At 42.1% G+C, this 21449-nt stretch overlaps 1 protein-coding gene across 2 annotated transcripts; it reads left to right on the top strand.

Moving 5' to 3' along the window:
- The first annotated feature begins 5507 nt into the window (after positions 1 to 5507).
- LOC129859546 (kynureninase-like) lies at positions 5508 to 20246 on the top strand. 2 transcript variants are annotated; one of them, XM_055929437.1, is made up of 14 exons: positions 5508 to 5581; positions 6091 to 6261; positions 10376 to 10496; positions 10716 to 10798; positions 11403 to 11464; positions 11569 to 11640; positions 11972 to 12046; positions 12247 to 12393; positions 16259 to 16357; positions 16636 to 16709; positions 16803 to 16855; positions 17105 to 17190; positions 17504 to 17734; positions 19854 to 20246. In XM_055929437.1, exons 1-14 carry the CDS (start codon positions 5563 to 5565, stop codon positions 19980 to 19982), a joined length of 1422 nt encoding a protein of 473 aa, XP_055785412.1. In that variant the 5' UTR covers positions 5508 to 5562; the 3' UTR covers positions 19983 to 20246. The 2 variants fall into 2 exon arrangements, with proteins under 2 accessions (XP_055785412.1, XP_055785413.1); XM_055929438.1 differs by lacking the exon at positions 5508 to 5581 and adding an exon at positions 5588 to 5855.
- The last annotated feature ends 1203 nt before the right edge of the window (positions 20247 to 21449 follow it).

The raw sequence follows: 21449 nt of genomic DNA, 5'->3' as shown, positions 1-21449 counted from the left end.
GTTTCTAACACTTTTCAATACTGAGGGTCTACATTACATAGCATGGCCTCTCATTTGTAAACGTGACGATATTTCTCGTGTGTGTGTGTGCGTGTGCGTGTGCGTGTGTGTGTGTGTGAGAGAGAGAGAGAGAGAGAGAGAGAGAGAGAGAGAGAGAGAGAGAGAGAGAGAGAGAGAGAGAGAGAGAGAGAGAGAGAGAGAGAGAGAGAGACTATAATTTAATTGACAGTAGGGAATTACATACATGTTTCTCTTCACCTTCATCTACAGTCGTGTATTCTAAGAATTGTCAGTAATATTGAGGTACACAAATCTCAGCACTTTTAAAGGGATAATGTTTTCCAGGAGAAGTATTGGATTATTTAGTCCAGGGTTTCCTAAACTCAGTGGTGTAAAGTACTTAAGTAAAGATAATTTAAAGTACTACTTAAGTCTTTTTTGGGGGTATCTGTACTTTACTTTACTATTTATATTTTCGACAACTTTTACTTTTAATACATTCCTAAAATAATGTACTTTTACTCCATGCATTTTCCCTGACACCCAATAAGTACTTGTTACATTTTGACAGGAAAATTGTCCAATTCACACACTTATCAAGAAAACATTCCTGGTCATCCCTACTGCCTCTGATCTGGCGGACTCACTAAACACATGCTTTGTTTGTAAATGAATGTCTGAGTGTTGTAGTGTACCCCTGGCTATCCATAAATAAATAAAAAATAAAGAAAATTGTGATGTCTGGTTTGCGTAGTATAAGGGATTTGAAATTACTCATATTTTTACTTTTATTTTAGATGCTTAAGTACATTTTAGCAATTCCATTTACTTTTGATACTTAAGTATATTTAAAAACAAATACTTTTAGACTTTTACTCAAGTAGTATTTTGCTAGGTCTTTCACTATTGCTTTAGTCATTTTCTATTAAAGTATCTTTACTTTTACTCACGTATGACTTTTGAGTACTTTTTCCACCACTGCCTAAACTCGGCTTTGCCCCTCCCCCCAGAAAATGTGCACTGGGGACGATGATGGTGACCTAGGACCAGGTTTTTGGGAAATCCTGATTTAGTCCAGCAATCTGAGTGACTAAGGGTTTCTTCTCTGCAGGGCCCATTGTGTATATGAACCCCTTTTTAGTCCGTTAAAATCATTAGTCTCCTCTCCTTTCCTCTCCTCTCAGTCAAGTCCCACCACTGTGCCTGCCAGATCTTAAACTGTAATGATTCAGCCACTGTCTGATCTCTCTGGTTTGGTTTCCCCTGAGGAGATGCAGCAGGATGGTCCCTCCATTCTCTCTATTAGCCTGTGGCAGCCCCACTCTCCATGCCCTTTTTCAAATATGGAATATGCAGGCCAGGGGCAGCCTAAAGACACAGATAAAATACCCCAACTGATGTGGAGGTAATAATGTAGTGTAATTGCAAAACTATTTACTGTATGTCAATGTAGTGTGTATGTGTGTGTATGTCAAAGGTCAAGGTCAAATAGGGGGTGCTTATATTTGTCCTGTTTCACTGCATGTACAAGTGGACAACCTGTACAAGTGTCAGGAAATGGAAATGTGTTTTTTGCATATCCCACTCCCTCTGAGACACCCTCAGAGTGGGATCACAGCCAGGGATCCCATCTCATCACATCCCGTCTCATCCCATCTATCAGTTTTCAGAGATTATCATTCCTCACCCATATGCCCCTGATTGTTTACAGACTTGTGCTGGGCCTGGGATACTGGTACGGGGGCAGGCTCCTGAATTTCAATCGAGCACCACAAAGGAGGTCAGTGTCCTAGGAGGGAGTTAGCTAGCTGAGTGTTCCAGTCCCCCGGCGTAGTGGATGAACAGAAGCAGCTGCTGCCTGCCTTGCTAACTGTTTTATGCTACACTGGTGGAGCCCGAGCCACACCAGTGAAGCTTACAGTACAGTCTCAGTCAGAAGACAGACAGGTCCAGAGCGCAAGGGCCTTCTCCACCCCCTCCTGGGCAATCATAGAGATGAAGCACGGAAATTAGAAATGGCATCCAACATACACATGTAGAATCTCTTGTGGAAGGCTAATGTACCCAGCTTCTCTAGACCTGCAGCTTATCCTCACCGGTAGATGTATTTCCACTCCCTTGTCCTGGCTTGGCTTATGTGATATTTTAGGTTCCCTATTATCATGTTCCTCCAAATGAATAGTGTGCGGTACTTCGCTGCCCCCTACAGGGCTTTCATTTCATGTACACACAGACAGAGTGAACGAGAGAGAGATTTCACCCAGTATTTCACGACTCGGTGAAAAACCACAGTGTGCCATCACAGCATCAATATGTGTGACCTGTTGCCACAAGAAAAGGGCAACCAGGGAAGAATAAACACCATTGTAAATGCAACCCATATTTATGTTAATTTATTTTCCCTTTTGTACTTTAACTTTTTGCACATCGCTACACTGTAAATACACATAATATAACATTTGAAATGGCTTTATTATTTTGTAACTTCTGTGAGTGTAATGTTTACTGTTCATTTTATTTTTTATTTCACTTTTGTTTATTATCTATTTCACTTGCTTTGGCAATGTTAACATATGTTTCCCATGCCAATCAAGCCTTTGAATTTAATTTAATTGAGAGAGAGAGAGAGAGAGAGAGAGAGAAGATGAAAAAGATAGGACAAAATCCAATAAGAGAGACCAATTCCAGCATCACTGTCTAGAAGGCTAGCTGACAACCAGTCAATAGTGCTCAGTAAGGAGGCCATGTAGCCCATAAAGTTGCGTTATCCTCCATGTTTCTGAAGAAGAGGGCCCTGGAGACCTGTCCCAGCACAAAGCAGAGGCAGCAGAGAGCTCCTCTCTTCTTACAAATGAGCCACAGAAGAGTCCATTAAAACCATGGAGGTCAGCACTTGTCAGATCCCAACATACAGTAGAAGCTATCCAAGACCTTCAATACATAGCTGACATTGAAACAAAATAAAGTGATCTGTGTGAGTAGACTGCAATGGAGTGGGGGAGATAGAGGATAGTGGATACACTCTAAAAAAGTACACCATTTACTTTCAATCGTATTGTGAAGAGGTATTGTGAAGAGGATCTCTACACGTGTATGCTGCTTTCAGATATTGTTACAATGTGAGATGATTGGGCTTGTTTGAAGAAGAGGAGTTCTGTTCGTGGTGAAAAAAACAAAAGAAGCAAGGTTACCTCTGGGACAGCTCCATTGTATACAGTACTACAACAAACAACTATTCCCTATGTAGTGCACTACTTTTGACCAGGGCCCATATGGCTCTTGTCAAAAGTAGAGCACTATTTACAGGGAATAAGGTGGGTTGGAACCAACCTCTTGCTCAGCCTCCCCTTCTTCAGAATTGACTACTTCCTACATGAGACATTTTGATGTAATTGTCAGACAGATATCCCTCCTAAAGCAACCAAACATCCAAAATTAGCCATTTATAGCATGTAGAAGTGAAACAAATATGCAATGGCTTATGACGTTTTGAAGGGTTTGTGTTTGTCTACCCTTTATGACTGGTGCCTTAATGGAAGACTGGTTATTTGCTATGACACTGTTAAGCTAAGGATCACCTTCTGATGTCTGCAGCATTGAAGGGGATGATTTGTTCGAGGCAGACTACCATTGGGATGCATGCAGTGAAGTAGCGCAAGGCCATGGGCAGAGAGACACCTTTGCAGTTTCATAGCTAATCTCATGCTGTTCTACACATTTTGACATGGTGCTGTGAGGTCGCATAGGCAAAGAGCTCCTATACATTTTGAAAATATTTCATATTTTGTATTCATTTTTTGTTAAAATGTTTTTATTAGTATTTTGCTTTTGAATAGCTAAATCAGTATAGATTAAGTCTGGGTTACATCTGTTTCCTGCCCATGAATTTGAAAATCAGCTCTTTCAACATAACTTGTATCATACAGTAGCTTTCTCCTGTGGTACTACATGTCAGTGGTAAACTTAAAGTTGGATAAGGGATAGGGGAAAGTGGTGAAGGAGGATTGGAGTTGAGATATTATTCAATTTAGTAACTTTGTCTTGCTCTTCATGGCGCTGAATCTCCTCTCTCTCTCTAAATTGATCATGGAGCTTCCTGTAGGCTCATTGCTGATTCCTTCTATTCGTTAATGTAAGGGCTGTTGTCCTCCTCTTCCTCGGACGAGGAGAGGAGAGAAGGATCAGTGGACCACTACGTAGCATTAGGGAAGTAAGCCATCTCTTTATTTGAAACGACGGCAACACGAAAACAAAACACTTACAAAATTACAAAACAAGAAAACGACATAGACGAAACCTGAACATGAACTTAACTAACTAACTAAACGTAGAACTCACGGACAGGAAACAGACTACATCAAAACGAACGAACAGCCAAACAGTCCCGTATGGTACATACATCTACGACACAGGAGACAATCACCCACAAACAAACAGTGAGAACACCCTACCTAAATATGACTCTTAATGAGAGGAAAACGCAAAACACCTGCCTCTAATTAAGAGCCATACCAGGCAACCAAAACCAACATAGAAACAGAAAACATAGACTGCCCACCCAAAACTCACGCCCTGACCATATACACATACAAAAACAACATAAAACAGGTCAGGAACGTTACAGTTAACTATTAGGACAGGCAGAGGAAATGTCCACCATGAATGAAGATGAGAAATCGGTAACACTCAACTCCTATAGACTGACAGGTTAAATAGGCACCATCAGGAGACTTCCATCAGCTTGCCATGGAATACCATAGTACACTAACAAGTAGACATAATACGCATTGTGTTGTCTATTGTAAACTTGTAAGAAAGGTGGATCACGCTATTGACTTCATTCTCTATCTGTATGCAGGTGGGAAGACTGAGGAGCATAAAGACATTTACATTTCTCCAGCAGCATCAGGGGAAGGCAGTACAGCCTCCTAGAACCACTCAGAAAAGAACAGCCTATTAATACCTGACTTGCTCCCCCCTAGCTTTCACAGGGACAGAAATCATCTCTCCATGACTGCTTTATCCATCACAAAAATGTACTCCTTCCTTCCCACAAAACCTACCTGTCTTCTCGCCTGGCTACTGTACAAAATATTGTTTATGTGAGCTTCACCTCAAACTACAATTTGAACGTTTTTGATGTGCTCACGTGGGGCGGACTGGGAATAGAAATTGTCTCTGGGATTTCTAACACACTGGCCCATTTTCTTCCCCATTGAGGACCCCACAACAACCATGTTTTTCTTCCTCGAGGACCCCATTATTAGCAAGATAATGATAATTTTTTATTTTTCCCACTAGGCAAAAAAAGGACCGGCCCTTCTGGCATCTGCCAGAAATGCCAGATGTGCAGTCTACCCCTGTGTCCTCTACTGCGAGTTATTATGTGCCCTGTCCAAGAGAAAAGTTTGAGAACCTCTCGCGACATGCTGATTAGAGGTCTGTCAACCAATTAGATACATGCAACGGTGTTGCTCCTGACTCAATGACCTCTGCTCATCACGTACATCCGCCCAAGCGAAGGAATGGACGGAAATAATAAGCTGTGATGAAAAACAACACATGGCAGTATATGAAGGAAGTAGGTCTACATAGTGCCTCTTCTTCGCCCATTTTGGATACAGGTGTTGTTTACAGTATCGCTAATAAAGCTTGAAAATGACATGTAGTAGCCTAGGCTGGAATTAATGACGTTAACCTCGGCAGTGAGTTTATCTCTGAGGTCAATGATTAGCTAACTTCGGGTATTTACGGAGGGGTGAAAGAGCACTTGTGAATGTGTCCCGATTAACTCTCAAACTGGTGAAAGAGACTGGGATATATTCAACTGAAATTGGAAATACTTGTATTATCTGGTAATTACCTAATTATTTAATTGTTTCTCCACTTTGAATTGTCATAATTGAATATATTGAACTTTGGAATGCAGGCAGTTGTTTCGTGCATAAAGATAATTTAGCCAACCTGTCAGAACATTTGAGGTGGATATTAGCCTGTGTAGATAGTATACATACTGAAGGACTAGCTTTGTATGATAACTATTTGTAAATTGCATATTACTGTAAATCATTTTCCTTTTTTCAACTTCAGTAATGGACCCATTTGACGCAATGTCTCCGCGCAAGGTTCTGGAGCACGTCTCTACTCTGCTGGGATGCAGTCAGACATCGAATGAAGTAGCCACATATCTGGACAATCACGACGAACTGAGGCATTTACGTGAACAGTTTCTATTACCCAAAGTTGCAGAACTCCCTCCTTGTAAGTAAAATGGCAAGCAGGCTTTTTATGCACTGGCTAGTTGCTTCTCTGTCTCCCCATAGCAGTCTGTGATGAAATTATTATCTTATGTGTAGAAAAACCTCTGACCATTACTAACTTGTGGCCAGAGTTTTTCTGGCTACAATGAGCCTTGCTTGCCCCAAATTAGTCGAAAGAATGGGCTGCTGTATAGTCACTATGGGGAGCTCTTTCTAGAGCACCCGGTTACATTGTGAATTAGAGCGTTTAAAAAAAAAAACTTTAAATGTTTAACTAGTGAGAAATATACTGTACGCGATTATTGAAAGCATCTGTGAGTTTGCTTGGATTTACATCCGAAATTAAGACATTTAACTATTTTGCCATATATAATTAATGTATATGACACTACTTTACACAAGCTGACGTTTTGACTACGTCGAATTGGATGGAATTCCACATGCTTTTTTTTACCTCAGATTGGTGATGTTCGTATAACAGTTTTATAGTCAACATGACACAAAATCAATTGCTTATAACATATCAATATCTTTAGTTTTGCACGGTTGATTTTGTCACACGCCCTGGGCGTTGCATGATTATAAAAGCAGCTATCATTTTCTCAAATTGCACGGATAATTCGGGGCGGTCTCTGCTGATTTGACAGTCAAAGTATCACGTAAATAGCAGCGAACCGTTGTCACTGTTGATACATCCTATGGTGTGTCGTGATTCGTTGAAGTTAACTAACAGAAAAAGTATTTTTGTTTGTTTCCTTTTCCATGCAACACTTCAAAATGTAGCTAGCTGTTTCTACAAATTGTCCTCTAACCAGTGACGTACACATTATTCCCATGTTCTGTGTGGTTTTTGAGCTGTGTTAGTTTTAACAGGACGTGCAACCTCATCTCCACCCTCTTGCGCAAATAATTTAAACGTTATAATCAATAGGAGTGATTTATTTTATTTAAGCTTTATTTATCTAGGCAAGTTGTTTAAGAACAAATTCTTATTAACAATTACGGCCTACCCCGGGCCAAACCTGGAGGATGCTGGGCCAATTGTGCACCGCCCTTTGGGACTCCCAATCATGGCCGGATGTTATACAGCCTGGATTCGAACCAGGGACTGTAGTGATGCCTCTTGCACTGAGATGCAGTGCCTTAGACCGCTGCGCCACTCGGGAGCCCCAAAACAGTGTTTCTGTTTCTATTCCTGTATCAAAATTCAACATTCCAAAATGTAGCTGATGGTACTGCAGGTTGTCCTCTAAGCAGTGATGTTTTTTGAGTTGTGGTAGTTTCAACAGTGGCCCACTTTTACATGCAGAACTGCTTTGACTCAGCGACATTTGTGGGTTTTCAAGCATGAACTGCTCGTTTCAAGTCCTGCCACAACATCTCAATTGGGATTAGGTCTGGACTTTGACTAGGCCGTTCCAAAACGTCAAATGTGTTGCTTTTAAGCCATTTTGATGCATACTTGATTGTGTGTTTTGGATCATTATCTTGCTGCATGACCCAGCTGCGTTTCAGCTTCAGCTCACAGACGGATGGCCTGACATTCTCCTGTAGAATTCTCTGATACAGAACAGAATTCATGGTTCTTCGATTAAGGCACAGTCCACAGGTGAAGAACAAATTGTCATCTTGGCTGGTTTTGCTTGTAAATAATTTGTTTGTTTTATTACAAACATTGTAATATTTTTCTTGTGAGGTCCTGAGACAGCAAAGCATCCCCGAACCATCACACTACCACCACCACGCTTGACGTTGGTATAAGGTTCTTACTGTGGAATGCAGTGTTTGGTTTTCGCCAGGCATAATGGGACCCATGTCGTCCAAAAAGTTATACGTTTGACTCATCTGTCCATAGAACATTCTTCCAAGAGTCTTGATGATCATCCAGGTGCTTTTTGGAAAACATGAGTCAACTTTTTGAATGAGATGATACCCATGGACAGTTACAGAGTGAAATTGAGTATTGAGAAATATTTTATTGACAGTTATTAAAATGGACATTTATGTACCCTGATCAACTGCCATGTTTTCAACCTGTCAGTACGAGTAGTTATTGAGTGTAAGGGGGCAATTACTTTTTCACACAAGGGAATTGGGTGTTGCATAACTTTTGTTAATTTAATCAAATATGTATATTTTAATTTATTTGTAAACTCACGTTCATCTTCTATTAGGTTTTAGTTGAAGATCTGATAACATTCAGTATCAAAAATATGCAACAATAGAGAAAATCAAAAAGAGGCAAATGCTTTATCACGGCATTATGTGTAGATAGTACATTATATGCATAGGTTTTCAATATATCCCACTATTTCTGCATATTGGTTATTGATTTGGATAACTGTCTTGACATTGGGCTATTTATTAATGACTTGTCATCAAGAAGCAGCGACAGCATCGTTTTCAACTTAAGTTTTTAGGAATGTAAATGGAACTTTCAACATGAATTTCCAATGCTATTGTTCCAATGCTATCAGGTAAAAACTGCGGAATAAGTCCGAAAATATGCTGGGATTGATTTATTTTGTTGATACTGTATACCAGAAATTACCAAAATGGTTTTGCCCTGCCCACTGTATACAGTTGAAGTCGGAAGTTTACATACAATACATTTAAACTCAGTTTTTCACAATTCCTGACATTTAATCCTAGTAGAAATTCCCTGTCTTAGGTCATTTAGGGTCACTTCTTTATTTGAAGAATGTGAAATGTCAGAATAATAGTAGAGAATTATTAATTTCAGCTTTTATTTCTTTCATCACATTCCCAGTGGGTCAGAAGTTTAAATACACTCAATTAGTATTTGGTAGCATTGCCTTTAAATTGTTTAACTTGGGTCAAATGTTTTGGGTAGCCTTCCACAAGCTTCCCAAAATAAGTTGGGTGAATTTTGGCCCATAGCTCCTGACAAAGCTGGTGTAACTGAGTCAGGTTTTAGGCCTCCTTGCTCGCACACACTTTTTCAGTTCTGCCCACAAATTTTCTATAGGATTGAGGTCAGGGCTTTGTGACGGCCACTCCAATACCCTGACTTTGTTGTACTTTAGCCATTTTGCCACAACTTTGGAAGTATGCTTGGGGTCATTGTCCATTTGGAAGACCCATTTGCGACCAAGCTTTAACTTCCTGACTGATGTCTTGATGTTGCTTCAATATATCCACATCATTTTCTTTCCTCATGATGCCATCTATTTTGTGAAGTGCACCAGACCCTCCTGCAACAAAGCAGCCCCACAACATGATGCTACCACCCCCGTGCTTCACGGTTGAGATGGTGTTCTTTCGCTTGCAACCCTTTTTCCTCCAAACATAACGATGGTCATTATGACCAAACAGTTCTATTTTTTGTTTCATCAGACCAGAGGGCATTTCTCCAAAAAGTATAATATTTTTCCCCATGTGCAGTTGCAAACCATAGTCTGGCTTTTTTTATGGCGGTTTTGGAGAAGTGGCTTCTTCCTTGCTGAGCGGCCTTTTGACTATTGTTTGTACAGACGAACGTGGTACCTTCAGGCGTTTGGAAATTGCTCTCAAGGATGAACAGTCAACTTAGTGTATGTAAACTTCTGACCCACTGGAATTGTGATACATTGAATTATAAGTGAAATAATCTGTCTGTAAACAATTGTTGGAAAAATTACTTGTGTCATGCACGAAGTAGATATCCTTACCGACTTGGCAAAACTATAGTTTGTTAACAAGACATTTGTGGAGTGGTTAAAAAACAAGTTTTAATGACTCCAACCTAAGTGTATGTAAACTTCCGACTTCAACTGTACATGTAGGTCTACAAGATCCTACATACAGTGAGGAAACGGCCTCCCTGTCAGGTATAATGTGGTCAAAAAATATTTTCTGCTGGGATATGTATTATAGCTGGAAGCGAGATACTCACAACATATGGGTTGAACTGAAAAAAGGAGATGACTAAGCACTTTCATTTAGCTAACTAAGTGTTTGAAAGTTGAATCCATTTTAATGACATATTCTTCAACTGTAAAACAAAAGCATCTTTCTGTTGTCAAGAAGCAAGCCGCGATTTGAACAATGCAGGGAAACTTCTTCGAATAAATGTGTGGATCGATTGTGCTAATGCACTGTTAATGTTACCTTAGCTGACCTTACGCTTGTGGATGGCACCGAGGAATGCATTTACTTTGTGGGGAACTCACTTGGCCTCCAGCCCAAAATGGCCAAGAAGTACATTGACGAGGAGTTGGATAAATGGGCTAAAACGTAAGTTTTTCCATCAACGTTTCCCCCCCCCCCAATGTCCGCTTTATGACACTGAATCAGCAGAAGTTTTAGTCAACTATTTCAAGTACAGTAATGGTGATTTGAGGATGCCATGTCCCCCCCCTGAACCTTTCTCTTTTAAAGCTATTGTCCTATCTGTGAAATGTGTATCCTATCCTTGTAGCTGTGAGCATTGTTTTAATGTGTTCTGTTTTACAGGGGGGTTCATGGCCATGTACAAGGCTCTCGACCTTGGGCCTGGGCGGAGAACAATATAGAGGAACTCATGGCTAATGTGGTTGGTAAGTTCATACAATAACACATGTTCAATGCATTATCAAACACAATGCATTACCATTTAACTTTCTATGTTAGTTGTATGATCATAATAGATATCATGAGCTACGGCTGAGATGGGGCTATTTAATGATGCATGTTGGCACCTTTACAGGCTTTTTGCACCGATACGCGAACAAAGGGTTTCAATGTACAGTCATCACGGTTCCCTATATGGTCATTGTTCCCCTTTTCACACAGCACTGTTAAAAGCCTGTAATTTCCTGCTCTCATAACATCCATGGTTAAATTGTCAGGTCATTCTGATAGGTTATTATCGTTCTGTCCGGGCTGTTGAAAATGAATGACAGAGAGACCTCCTATCTGTGATTGGTTTTAAAAGGTAATTGCACCTTGGCATTGTGCTATCTTTTGCCGAGTGCAAAGTACAACCAAACCAAACAACTGAAGGCCGTTATGCATGCAACTCCGATGCCTTTTTGTGTGGAAAATGTACTTTGGAAAATGTACGTTGTGATAGCTTACATGCTATTAGGTAAAAATGTGTTCTAAAGTTATATCAGAGGAATGGGAATTAAATCACCTGTGTGTTGGCATATGCGCGAACAGGGGCTAAAGCTGAGGAGGTTGCCTTGATGAACGGGTTAACAGTTAATCTGCATATTCTGTTGGTAAGATAACGTCAAACTCGTATACAAATTGCCAACGTAAACATACACTATACATTATATACCGAGACTTTACATTAACGACATGTGATATATTTGCTTTACAGCTGTCTTTTTACAAACCTACAGCAAAACGTCACAAAATCCTTCTTGAGGACAAGGCTTTCCCCTCAGACCATGTGAGTAATTCCAATGACACAGCACTTGTTTTAAACCTACAGGATGTTGATGTAATGACTGCAGGTCATTTTGTGTTCAAAGTCAATTGCATTCTTCAACCGCATTTCAACCATAATTCATGTTTTGTGCCCGAAAAAGAACCAGTTTGACAGTTGTAATCTACTTGAAAGTGTGCAGAGACTACTCTTCATCATTTACCCTGTCGTAATAGAATAGTCACCTGTTGTTATTCCCATTAGATGTTATCTGTTGTCTCTGTGTTGGTGGAGGAGAGTGGGTTAAATTGACCCACTTTTTTTTTACCATGTTCATCATGTGTAATTTCTTCAGTATGCAGTGGAATCTCAGATCCAGTTGAAAGGATATGACCCTAAGCAGAGCATGCTGCTCATGAAGCCCAGACCGGTAAACTAGTCTTCATTTTCTTCTACAATCACCTTTGGGGAATAGGACTTAAATAAGAACTTTTATTTGCACCTTTCAAGGTACCCAAGGACATTGAGTATAAAGAGTCAAATTGAGTGTTGAGAAATTGTTTATTAACAGTTATTAAAAGTGACATTTTATATACCCTGATCAACTGCTGTGTTTTTTTTACCTGTCAGGGCGAGGAGGTGCTGAGAACTGAGGACATTCTGGACACGATAGAAAAGGAGGGAGATTCCATTGCAGTGGTCCTGTTCAGTGGAGTGCAGTATTACACCGGACAGCTCTTTGATATGGCCGCCATCACTAAAGCAGGGCAGAAGAAGGTAAAAGGCCTACTTTAGAACCAGTCATCTGTCTTTTTCTCGCCTGCAGTGAGACCCTAACATTTGTTTTTTTTAAAGGGGTGGGTCTTTTGGGGAAATGTTATTTAAACTTTTGAATGAATTCTTAATTGTCTATAAACTACTTCTCAACCCTTTACAAATCCACTTAGAGCAGGGTTCCACAATGCCCACCCCCACTATATATACAAACGTATGTGGACAGTCCACACCTTCACATTAGTGGATTTGGCTATTTCAGCCACACCTGTTGCTGATGTGTATAAAATCGAGCACAGAGCCATGCAATCTCCATAGACACAAATTGGCAGCAGAATGGCCTTACTGAAGTGCTCATTGACCTTCATCGTGGCACCGTCATATTTTTTTTAACCTCTTTTTCTCCACAATTTTGTGAGATCCAATTGGTAGTTAGTCTTGTCCCATTGCTGCACCTCCCGTATGGACTTGGGAGAGGCGAAGATCGAGAGCCGTGCGTCCTCCGAAACACAACCCAGCCAAGCCGCACTGCTTCTTGACACACTGCTCGCTTAACCCGGAAGCCAGCCACACCAATGTGTTGGAGGAAACACCATATACCTGGCGACCGTGTCAGAGTGCATGCGCCCGGCTCGACACAGGAGTCGCTAGAACGCAATGGGACAAGGACATCCCGGCCAACCAAACCCTCCCCTTACCCGGGCGAAGCTGGGCCAATTGTGCGTCGCCTCATGGGTCTCCCGGGCTCGACACAGCCAGTTATCGAACCCGGATCTGTAGTGATGCACTGCCTTAACCCGCTCTTCCACTCGGGAGGCCTAGTTCGTAAAATTTCTGCCCTGCTAGAGCTGCCCGTTCAATTGTAATTGCTTTTATTGTGAAGTGGAAACAACTAGGAGCAACAACGGCTCAGCCGCGAAGTGGTAGGTCACAAGCTCACAGAACGCGACCTCCGAGTGCTGAAGCACGTAAAAATTGTCTGTCCTTAGTTGCAACACTCACTACCGAGTTCCAAACTGCCTCTGGAAGCAACGTCAGCACAAGAACTGTTTGTCGGGAGCTTCATGAAATGGGTTTCCATGGCCGAGCAGCCGCACCCATGCCTAAGATCACCATGCGCAATGTCAAGCATCGGCTGGAGTGGTACAAAGCTCGCTGCCATTGGACTCTGTAGCAGTGAAAACGTGTTCTCTGGAGTAAAGAATCACGCTTGACTATCTGGCAGTCCGACTGACTGGGTTGGGTGGATGCCAGGAGAACACTACCTGCCCGTCTGCTTTAATGTTCTAATCAAATTTTATCTCTATTTGGGCTTCTTGCGGTCAATTTGTAGTCTACAAATTATTTGTAATAATGTTCCGGACTCTGACCCGCCACTCAAGAAAAAATCAGCCCACAGCTGAATCTATTTCATTATCCCACTCCTTAGAGGGTACTCCAACATTATCTTGATGGAGTTTTATAAAGGTTCAATTTAGACGGTCAAGGGAGTAACACTGCCCTCTGGTGTCCAAACTCTGATACTGTCACAACATTGCGACAAAGTAGTGAAATGGATGAGTCTTTGTTTATAATCAGTGGTTAAATTGGGCTGGAGTCACACCCGCCTACTCTCCTTCTAGATTCTATTTTTTATAGTGAACCCTTATATCAAAGGGGGCACAAGCATGATCTATGCATTATTATACTCGCACAATCTGGATTCCCTGAACTCTCTTTAGAACCAATGGGAAGAGGATTTAGGTGAACAACTTTCAGACGAAACTTGGCAGAGTATGCTTCAGAGAATACATGTTTAATCTATATGTCGAGGACATGCTGTAATTCAATTTAAAATAGTTAATAGGCTGCATTGGTCAAAGGCACAATTATCCAAGATTAGACCAGGAATAGATCCCACTTGTGATCGATGTAAGCAGGCTCCTGCTACTTCATTACACGTTTTGGACATGCCCGGATTTGACAGATTTCTGGATATCAATTTTTTTAGACATTTTCTAGACTTGTAGAACCTTCTGCCTTTTTTTTTTTTGCATTATTCAGAGTGGCACCACAGGGAGGCCCCTCTAAACAGTTCGATGGGCAACATGCTGGCATGTACTTCTCTTCTAGCTAGACGTCTTTTTCAGTGGAAGGACCGGTTTCCTCCTGCTTTTAACCGTTGGATAAAGGAAGTTGTGCAACATCTCAAACTAGAGAAAATACTCTACTCCGTTAGGGGATCTGCAATTACATTTTATAATATCTACAAAGGATAAGGCAACCTTTCCTATCCTTTGTAGATGACCCAGCTAATTTCACCCAGCTAACTCCATAAACCAACCCAAATTAGAATTTGTATAATTATTTGCACTCTATTTTTTTTATTACATTTAAAAAAAACTTTGTCTTATCTTTGTATTTGTAAAAAAAAAAAAAACGATTTGATTATATTACTCATTGTATATCATGTCTGCTTTAAGTCTGGTTTTGTGGTGGGGCTCTGTTAGAACATGGGGGTTGGGTTTGATTTGGTGGGGGATCCGTGTGTGTTCGGGCCTCTACCTGTTCTGTCTGTTATCTATATAATCATAAATGCCAAATTAAAATAACTTGGTGTCTAGAACCGGGCTCCGGCACCTTGAGTCAAAAGGAGAAACAGACGGAGCCAAGCTCCAGCAATTTGAAGGTTTTGAAGAGAAAAATAGGATAAACCAAGGTTAGGGTTAGGAACATATGGCTATAGTTGAGGTTAGATTTATGCAAAATTGGGGTTAGGGTTGTGGTTGACCTGGGATGTGGACATGGAGCTAGGGTTAGTGTTAGGCTTGAACTGGGATGTGGACATGAAGCTAGGGTTAGTGTTAGGCTTGAACTGGGATGTGGACATGAAGCTAGGGTTAGGGTTGAAGTTAGGCTTGAACTGGGATGTGGACATGAAGCTAGGGTTAGTGTTAGGCTTGAACTGGGATGTGAACATGAAGCTAGGGTTAGGGTTGAAGTTAGGCTTGAACTGGGATGTGGACATGAAGCTAGGGTTGTGGTTGTGGTTAAGGCTATGGTTAGGGTTTATCAGGGATGTGGATATGAAGTTTGAATTGTGGTTGAGGGTTAGAGTTGAACCAGGATATGAACATGAACCTAGGATTAGTGTTAGAGGGGCTCCACTGTATTCCTAATCCAACCCCTGTTTATAATGGATAATGGCCATTGTGTATAGTCAACGTATTTGATCATGCTTCTATCTATTGTATAATGTTATTGTTAACATTGGCTTTTGAGTTAATGAAGCATGTTTTTTAAAACAAAACAGCATTTTGTCAGAAAGAACTGCTGCTCCAACAGCGTCCTCTGTTGTCAGGGATGTGTAACCATTTGACATGATTGGTTGGCCAGATTTGTCTGGGTTCACCTCATGCAAGTGTATGATGCCCATTCCAATTCACTACATGCGGAAAATGACATTTGTCAAATAAATAGCAGTGTGTTGACAAGGAACTAAATGTTGACACTCAGGAGATGTCAAACCAACCAACCAAACACACACACACACACACACACACACACACACACACACACACACACACACACACGCCTCCCCTCTCTGTCACATTTAGCAGGGCAATCAAAACAACCAGACTTAGTCAGTCCTAATGATCCTCAGCATAATACCCCCACTAGGAATACATGAATAATTTATTAAGCTTGTCTTAAAAAGACACGCATGCACGCAAACGAACACACACACACACAGGCAAAACAAACACACACAGACACACACAGACACACACACACGCTGATGAACTGCCTCTGATGCGTCCTGACTGCACAGCTTCGGCCTGCTGCCCTTAGCATCTGGCATGACGGTGCGTTTTTGCTCTTCCCACAGGGCTGCTACGTTGGTTTCGACTGTGCACACGCAGTGGGCAATGCAGAGCTGAAGCTGCACGACTGGGGAGTGGACTTTGCCTGCTGGTGCTCCTACAAGGTCAGCATTGGGGTTTGTGTGGCGAAATCAAGGCAAATGAACTGCTGGCTGTGGCTTCACGCTGTTTCCTGTCCAACACATGCTGACACAGGAAGACAACAATATGTGGGGTAGAAATGTACTTGTTCGAGCTTAGTATTTCCAACAATGAGTTTCTTGCAGTTGTCATTGATGCCCATTTCAAATATTGTAGATTATCATTGGTCTTCAATATTGTACAAAATAGGCAGATAAACTATGCAATGTGTTGGTAAGAGTTATTTTGTATTCATGTGTAGTATGTGAATTCTGGAGCTGGTGGACTGGCTGGAGCTTTTATCCATGAGAAGAATGCACATACAGTCAAGCCTGCGTGAGTATGACGGTGCAGTACAGCTCAGATTTGTGTTCATATTGCGTGTTGACTATGTTATATGTTTGAACTACTTGTTACTTTTTCTCTCAGGCTCACGGGATGGTGGGGTCATAACTTGAAAACGAGGTTCCGCATGGATAATGGTATCAACATATTTGTGATCATGTTCTCATTTTAGTCCCGATACTGGGAACACATTGCAGAATGTTGCTTCAAGTTGGCATTGACGGTCTCTAAGCAGAGATATCCATGAAGCTTGATTTACACTGACATCTTGTGGTCATTTTAGGGTATTACAGAAAATAGGTTATACTGTGTTCATTTCACCATTTCAGTCAAGCCAGTACCCAAATGAGTTCATCACGAACATCCTATATTTTTTCTTACCATAGAAATGGATCTACTACCTGGTATAAGTGGCTTTCGGCTATCAAACCAACCCATCCTGCTGGTGTGTCCACTGCAAGCCAGTTTAGAGGTGATTGGAACCATTTTGTTTTTTCATATCTATTTAATACAGCAGATATTAGAACTTGTTCGTACTCATCTCTCTAATCATGGAGTTTAAAAGTGACCTGTAAAAGGTTGTAACTGTTATAATAAGCAGGGTTGGGGTCAATTTCAGTCAATCCAGGAAGTACAGTGAATGTCAAATTCTCTTCAGTGTTTTTCAATTAGGAGAATTTGGAATTGGAATTTGGTTTACTTTCTGAAATGACTGGAATTGAAATGGAATTGAGCCCAGCCCTGGCAATAACTGATTAGTTGTCAATCTTTGTCAATACGTCCAGGTCTTTGCTATGACCAGTATGGCAGCTCTGAGAAAGAAGTCCAGACTTCTGACGGGTTATTTGGAGTGTCTGATCCAGCACTACTACAACAAGGACGAGTCCCAGCCTCACAAGCCCTACGTCCATATCATCACTCCCTCCCACCCTGAGGAACGAGGCTGCCAACTCTCCCTCTCTTTCTCTGTCCCCATCGCAGCCATATTCCAGGAGCTGGAGAAGTGGGGCGTCGCTGTGAGTGGCTTCATATATAATAAACTCAGCAAAAAAAGAAACGTCCTCTCACTGTCAACTGTGTTTCTTTTTAGCAAACTTAACATGTGTAAATATTTGTATGAACATAACAAGATTTGACAACTAAGACAAACTGAACAAGTTCCACAGACATGTGACTAACAGAAATTGAATAATGTGTCCCTGAACAAAGGGGGGGTCAAAAGTAACAGTCAGTATCTGGTGTGGCTACCAGCTGCATTAAGTACTGCAGTGCATCTCCTCCTCATGGACTGCACCAGATTTTCCAGTTCTTGCTGTGAGATGTTACCCCACTATTCCACCACGGCACCTGCAAGTTCCCGGACATTTCTGGGGGAATAGCCCTAGCCCTCACCCTCCGATCCAACAGATCCCAGATGTGCTCAATGGGATTGAGATCCGGGCTCTTCGCTGGCCATGGCAGATCACTGACATTCCTGTCTTGCAGGAAATCACGCACAGAACGAGCAGTATAGATGGTGGCATTGTCATGCTGGAGGGTCATGTCAGGATGAGCCTGCAGGAAGGGGACCATATGAGGGAAGAGGATGTCTTCCCTGTAACGCACAGAGTTGAGATTGCCTGTAATGACAACAAGCTCAGTCCGATGATGCTGTGACACACCGCCCCAGACCATGACGGACCCTCCAACTCCAAATTGATCTCGCTCCAGAGTACAGGCCTCGGTGTAACGCTCATTCGTTTGACAATAAACGCGAATCCGACCATCATCCCTGGTGAGACAAAACCGTGACTCGTCAGTGAAGAGCACTTTTTGACAGTTCTGTTTGTTCCAGCGACGGTGGGTTTGTGCCCATAAGCGATGTTGTTGCCGGTGATGTCTGGTGAGGACCTGCCTTACAACAGGCCTACAAGCCCTCAGTCCAGCCTCTCTCATCCTATTACGGACAGTCTGAGCACTGATGGAGGGATTGTGTGTTCCTGGTGTAACTTGGGCAATTGTTGTTGCCATCTTGTACCTGTCCCGCAGGTGTGATGTCCGGATGTACCGATCCTGTGCAGGTGTTACACGTGGTCTGCCACTGCGAGGACTATCAGGACTGTCCGTCCTGTCTCCCTGTAGCAGTACGGACATTGCAATTTCTTGCCCTGGCCACATCTGCAGTCCTCATGCCTCCTTGCAGTGTATTAACGACCGTTCCACAAGTGCCTGTTCATTCATTGTTTATGGTTCATTGAACAAGCATGGGAAACAGTGTTTAAACCTTTTACAATGAAGATCTGTGAAGTTTTTTGGGATTTTTACGAATTATCTTTGAAAGACAGGGTCCTGAAAAAGGGACGTTTCTTTTTTTGCTGAGTTTACAATCATAGTACATTATTGACGAGTTTCCCATAGTGAACCCATATTAAGCCTAGTCTGGACTGAAAAGTGCTCTCTAAAATAAAATACAAATTGACTTTTTTTTTTTTTTTATCCATTGACCATGCTTTTTAGTCCAGACGTGGGTTCACATGTAATTTGGGTACGGAACACACATTCTTAATATGTATGCTGAACAAAAATATAAATGCAACATGTAAAGTCTTGGTCCCGTGTTTCACTAGCTGAAATAAAAGATCCCAGAAATGTTCCATATGCACAAATTTATTTACATCCTTGTTAGTGAGCATTTCTCCTTTGCTACGATAATCCATCCATCTGACAGGTATGGCATATCAAGAAGCTGATTAAACAACCGCAGACCACGTGTAACCACCCCAGCCCAGGACCTCCATATGCAGCTTCTTTACCTGCAAGATTGTCTGTCTGTAATAAAGCCCATTTGTGGGGGGGGGATTAATTCTGATTGGCTGGGCCTGGCTCCCCAGTGTGTGGGCCTATGTCCTCCCAGGCCCACCCATGGCTGGGCCCCTGCCCAGTCATGTGATATCCATAGATTAGGGTATAATTACATTTATTTCAATTGACTGATTTCCTTCTATGAACTGTAACTCAGTAAAATCTTTGAAATGGTTGTGTTTATATTTTTGGTCAGTATAAATGTTTTATGCATGATTATACAGACATAGATTTGAATCTATGTTTTGTAATTGACTATTGCTGTTTTGATCTATTCTCTCCATGCGATCTCAGTGTGACATGAGGGAACCCAACGTCCTGCGCATCGCTCCAGTGCCGCTGTACAACTCCTTTAGTGACGTACACCGCTTCATCACTGTTCTAGGATCAGCTTTGGCTGCCAGCAAAGAACTACAACAATGATAGAAACAGTCTATTATTGTTACTCCACCTTTTTTAATATTTCTGTCAGTGCGGTATAAAAACATCTGGTTTTTATCGACAATGTGCTGGAGTCACTGACATGTCTTCTGAACTACTGTCCCAAAGAATTGCAATATGTTTTGCCTAGGCTACTCAGTAAAACAAAATTGGTTGGAATTGTGTTCCTACTCAAAATTTAGTGAGACAAGTTTGTTACTATACAATGTCAAATAAAAGCAAATAGTCAATCACTGTGAATCTCAATTCAAGATGAGCTTCTGCATTTATGTTTTTTTTTTTATTGAACCTTTTGAAAGGGAGTCGATGCTGAGACCAAGGTCTCTTTATCAGATGAGCTCTGTATAGATCAACAATACACATCAAAATACAATAAACACATGAAACTACAACTCACATGCAAATTCAAATGCCAGGACAGAGAAAAGCTTGGACTGGGCTTAGCCGGAGCTGCCGTTCCGTGATGGGGGGAGGGCCAATAGACCAGAGGTGGCAGAACAGAATACTCTGGTCTGGGTGAAGGGTATGAGCAGAGCCTGTAGGTAGATAGGGACAGTTCCTCTTGCTGCTCCGTAGGCAATTACCATGGTCTTGTAGTGGATGCGAGCTTTGACTGGAAGCCAGTGGAGTGTGCAGAGAAGTGGGGTGACATTGGAGACCTTGGGGAGGTTGAAAATCAGGCGGGCTGCAGCGTTCTGGGTAAGTTGCAGGGGTTTGATGGCACAAGCTGGGAGCCCTGCCAGCAGTGAGCCTGGACCTATGTGTGGGGTCGTACACTAGGGATGTTGTAGAGCATGAACCTGTAGGAGTGAGCCACGGCTTTGATGTTTGCAGAGAACGACAGGGTGTTGTCTAGGGCCACGCCAAAGTTCTTTGCACTCTGGGAGGGGGACACTGTGGTTGATAACCATGATGGAGAGGGCAGGCCTTTCCCGGGAGGAAGAGCAGCTCTTTCTTGGCTTGGGGTGATGGGCCGACATCCAAGCTGAGATATCTGCCAGGCACGCAGAGATGCTTGACGTGACCTGGGTGTCAGAAGGGGGGAAGGAGAAAGGTAGTTGAGTGTCATCCACATAGCAATGATATAAGAGACCATGTGAGGATATGATGGAGCCGAGTGACTTGGTGTATAGAAAGAAGAGGAGAGGGCCTATAACCGAGCCCTGGGGGACACCAGTAGTGAGAGTACGTGGTGCAGACACAGATCCTCGCCACGTCACCTGATAGGAGCAGCCTCCAAGAGTGCATAGCCTGAGATGCCCAGCCCTGAGAGGGTGGAGAGGAAGATCTGATGGCTCATGGTGTCGAAGGCAGTGGATAGATCTAGGAGAATGAGAACAGAGAGAAAGTCAGCTTTGGCAGTGTGGAGAGCCTCCGTGACACAGAAGAGCAGTCTTGGTTGAGTGACCCGTCTTGAAGTCTGACTGGATAGGGTCAAGAAGATTGTTC

Source organism: Salvelinus fontinalis, chromosome 7 (genome assembly GCF_029448725.1).
Source record: "Salvelinus fontinalis isolate EN_2023a chromosome 7, ASM2944872v1, whole genome shotgun sequence".
Taxonomy (NCBI): Eukaryota; Metazoa; Chordata; class Actinopteri; order Salmoniformes; family Salmonidae; genus Salvelinus; species Salvelinus fontinalis.
Note: the sequence above shows the minus strand (reverse complement) of the source record. Positions and strands in the feature narration are given on the sequence as shown.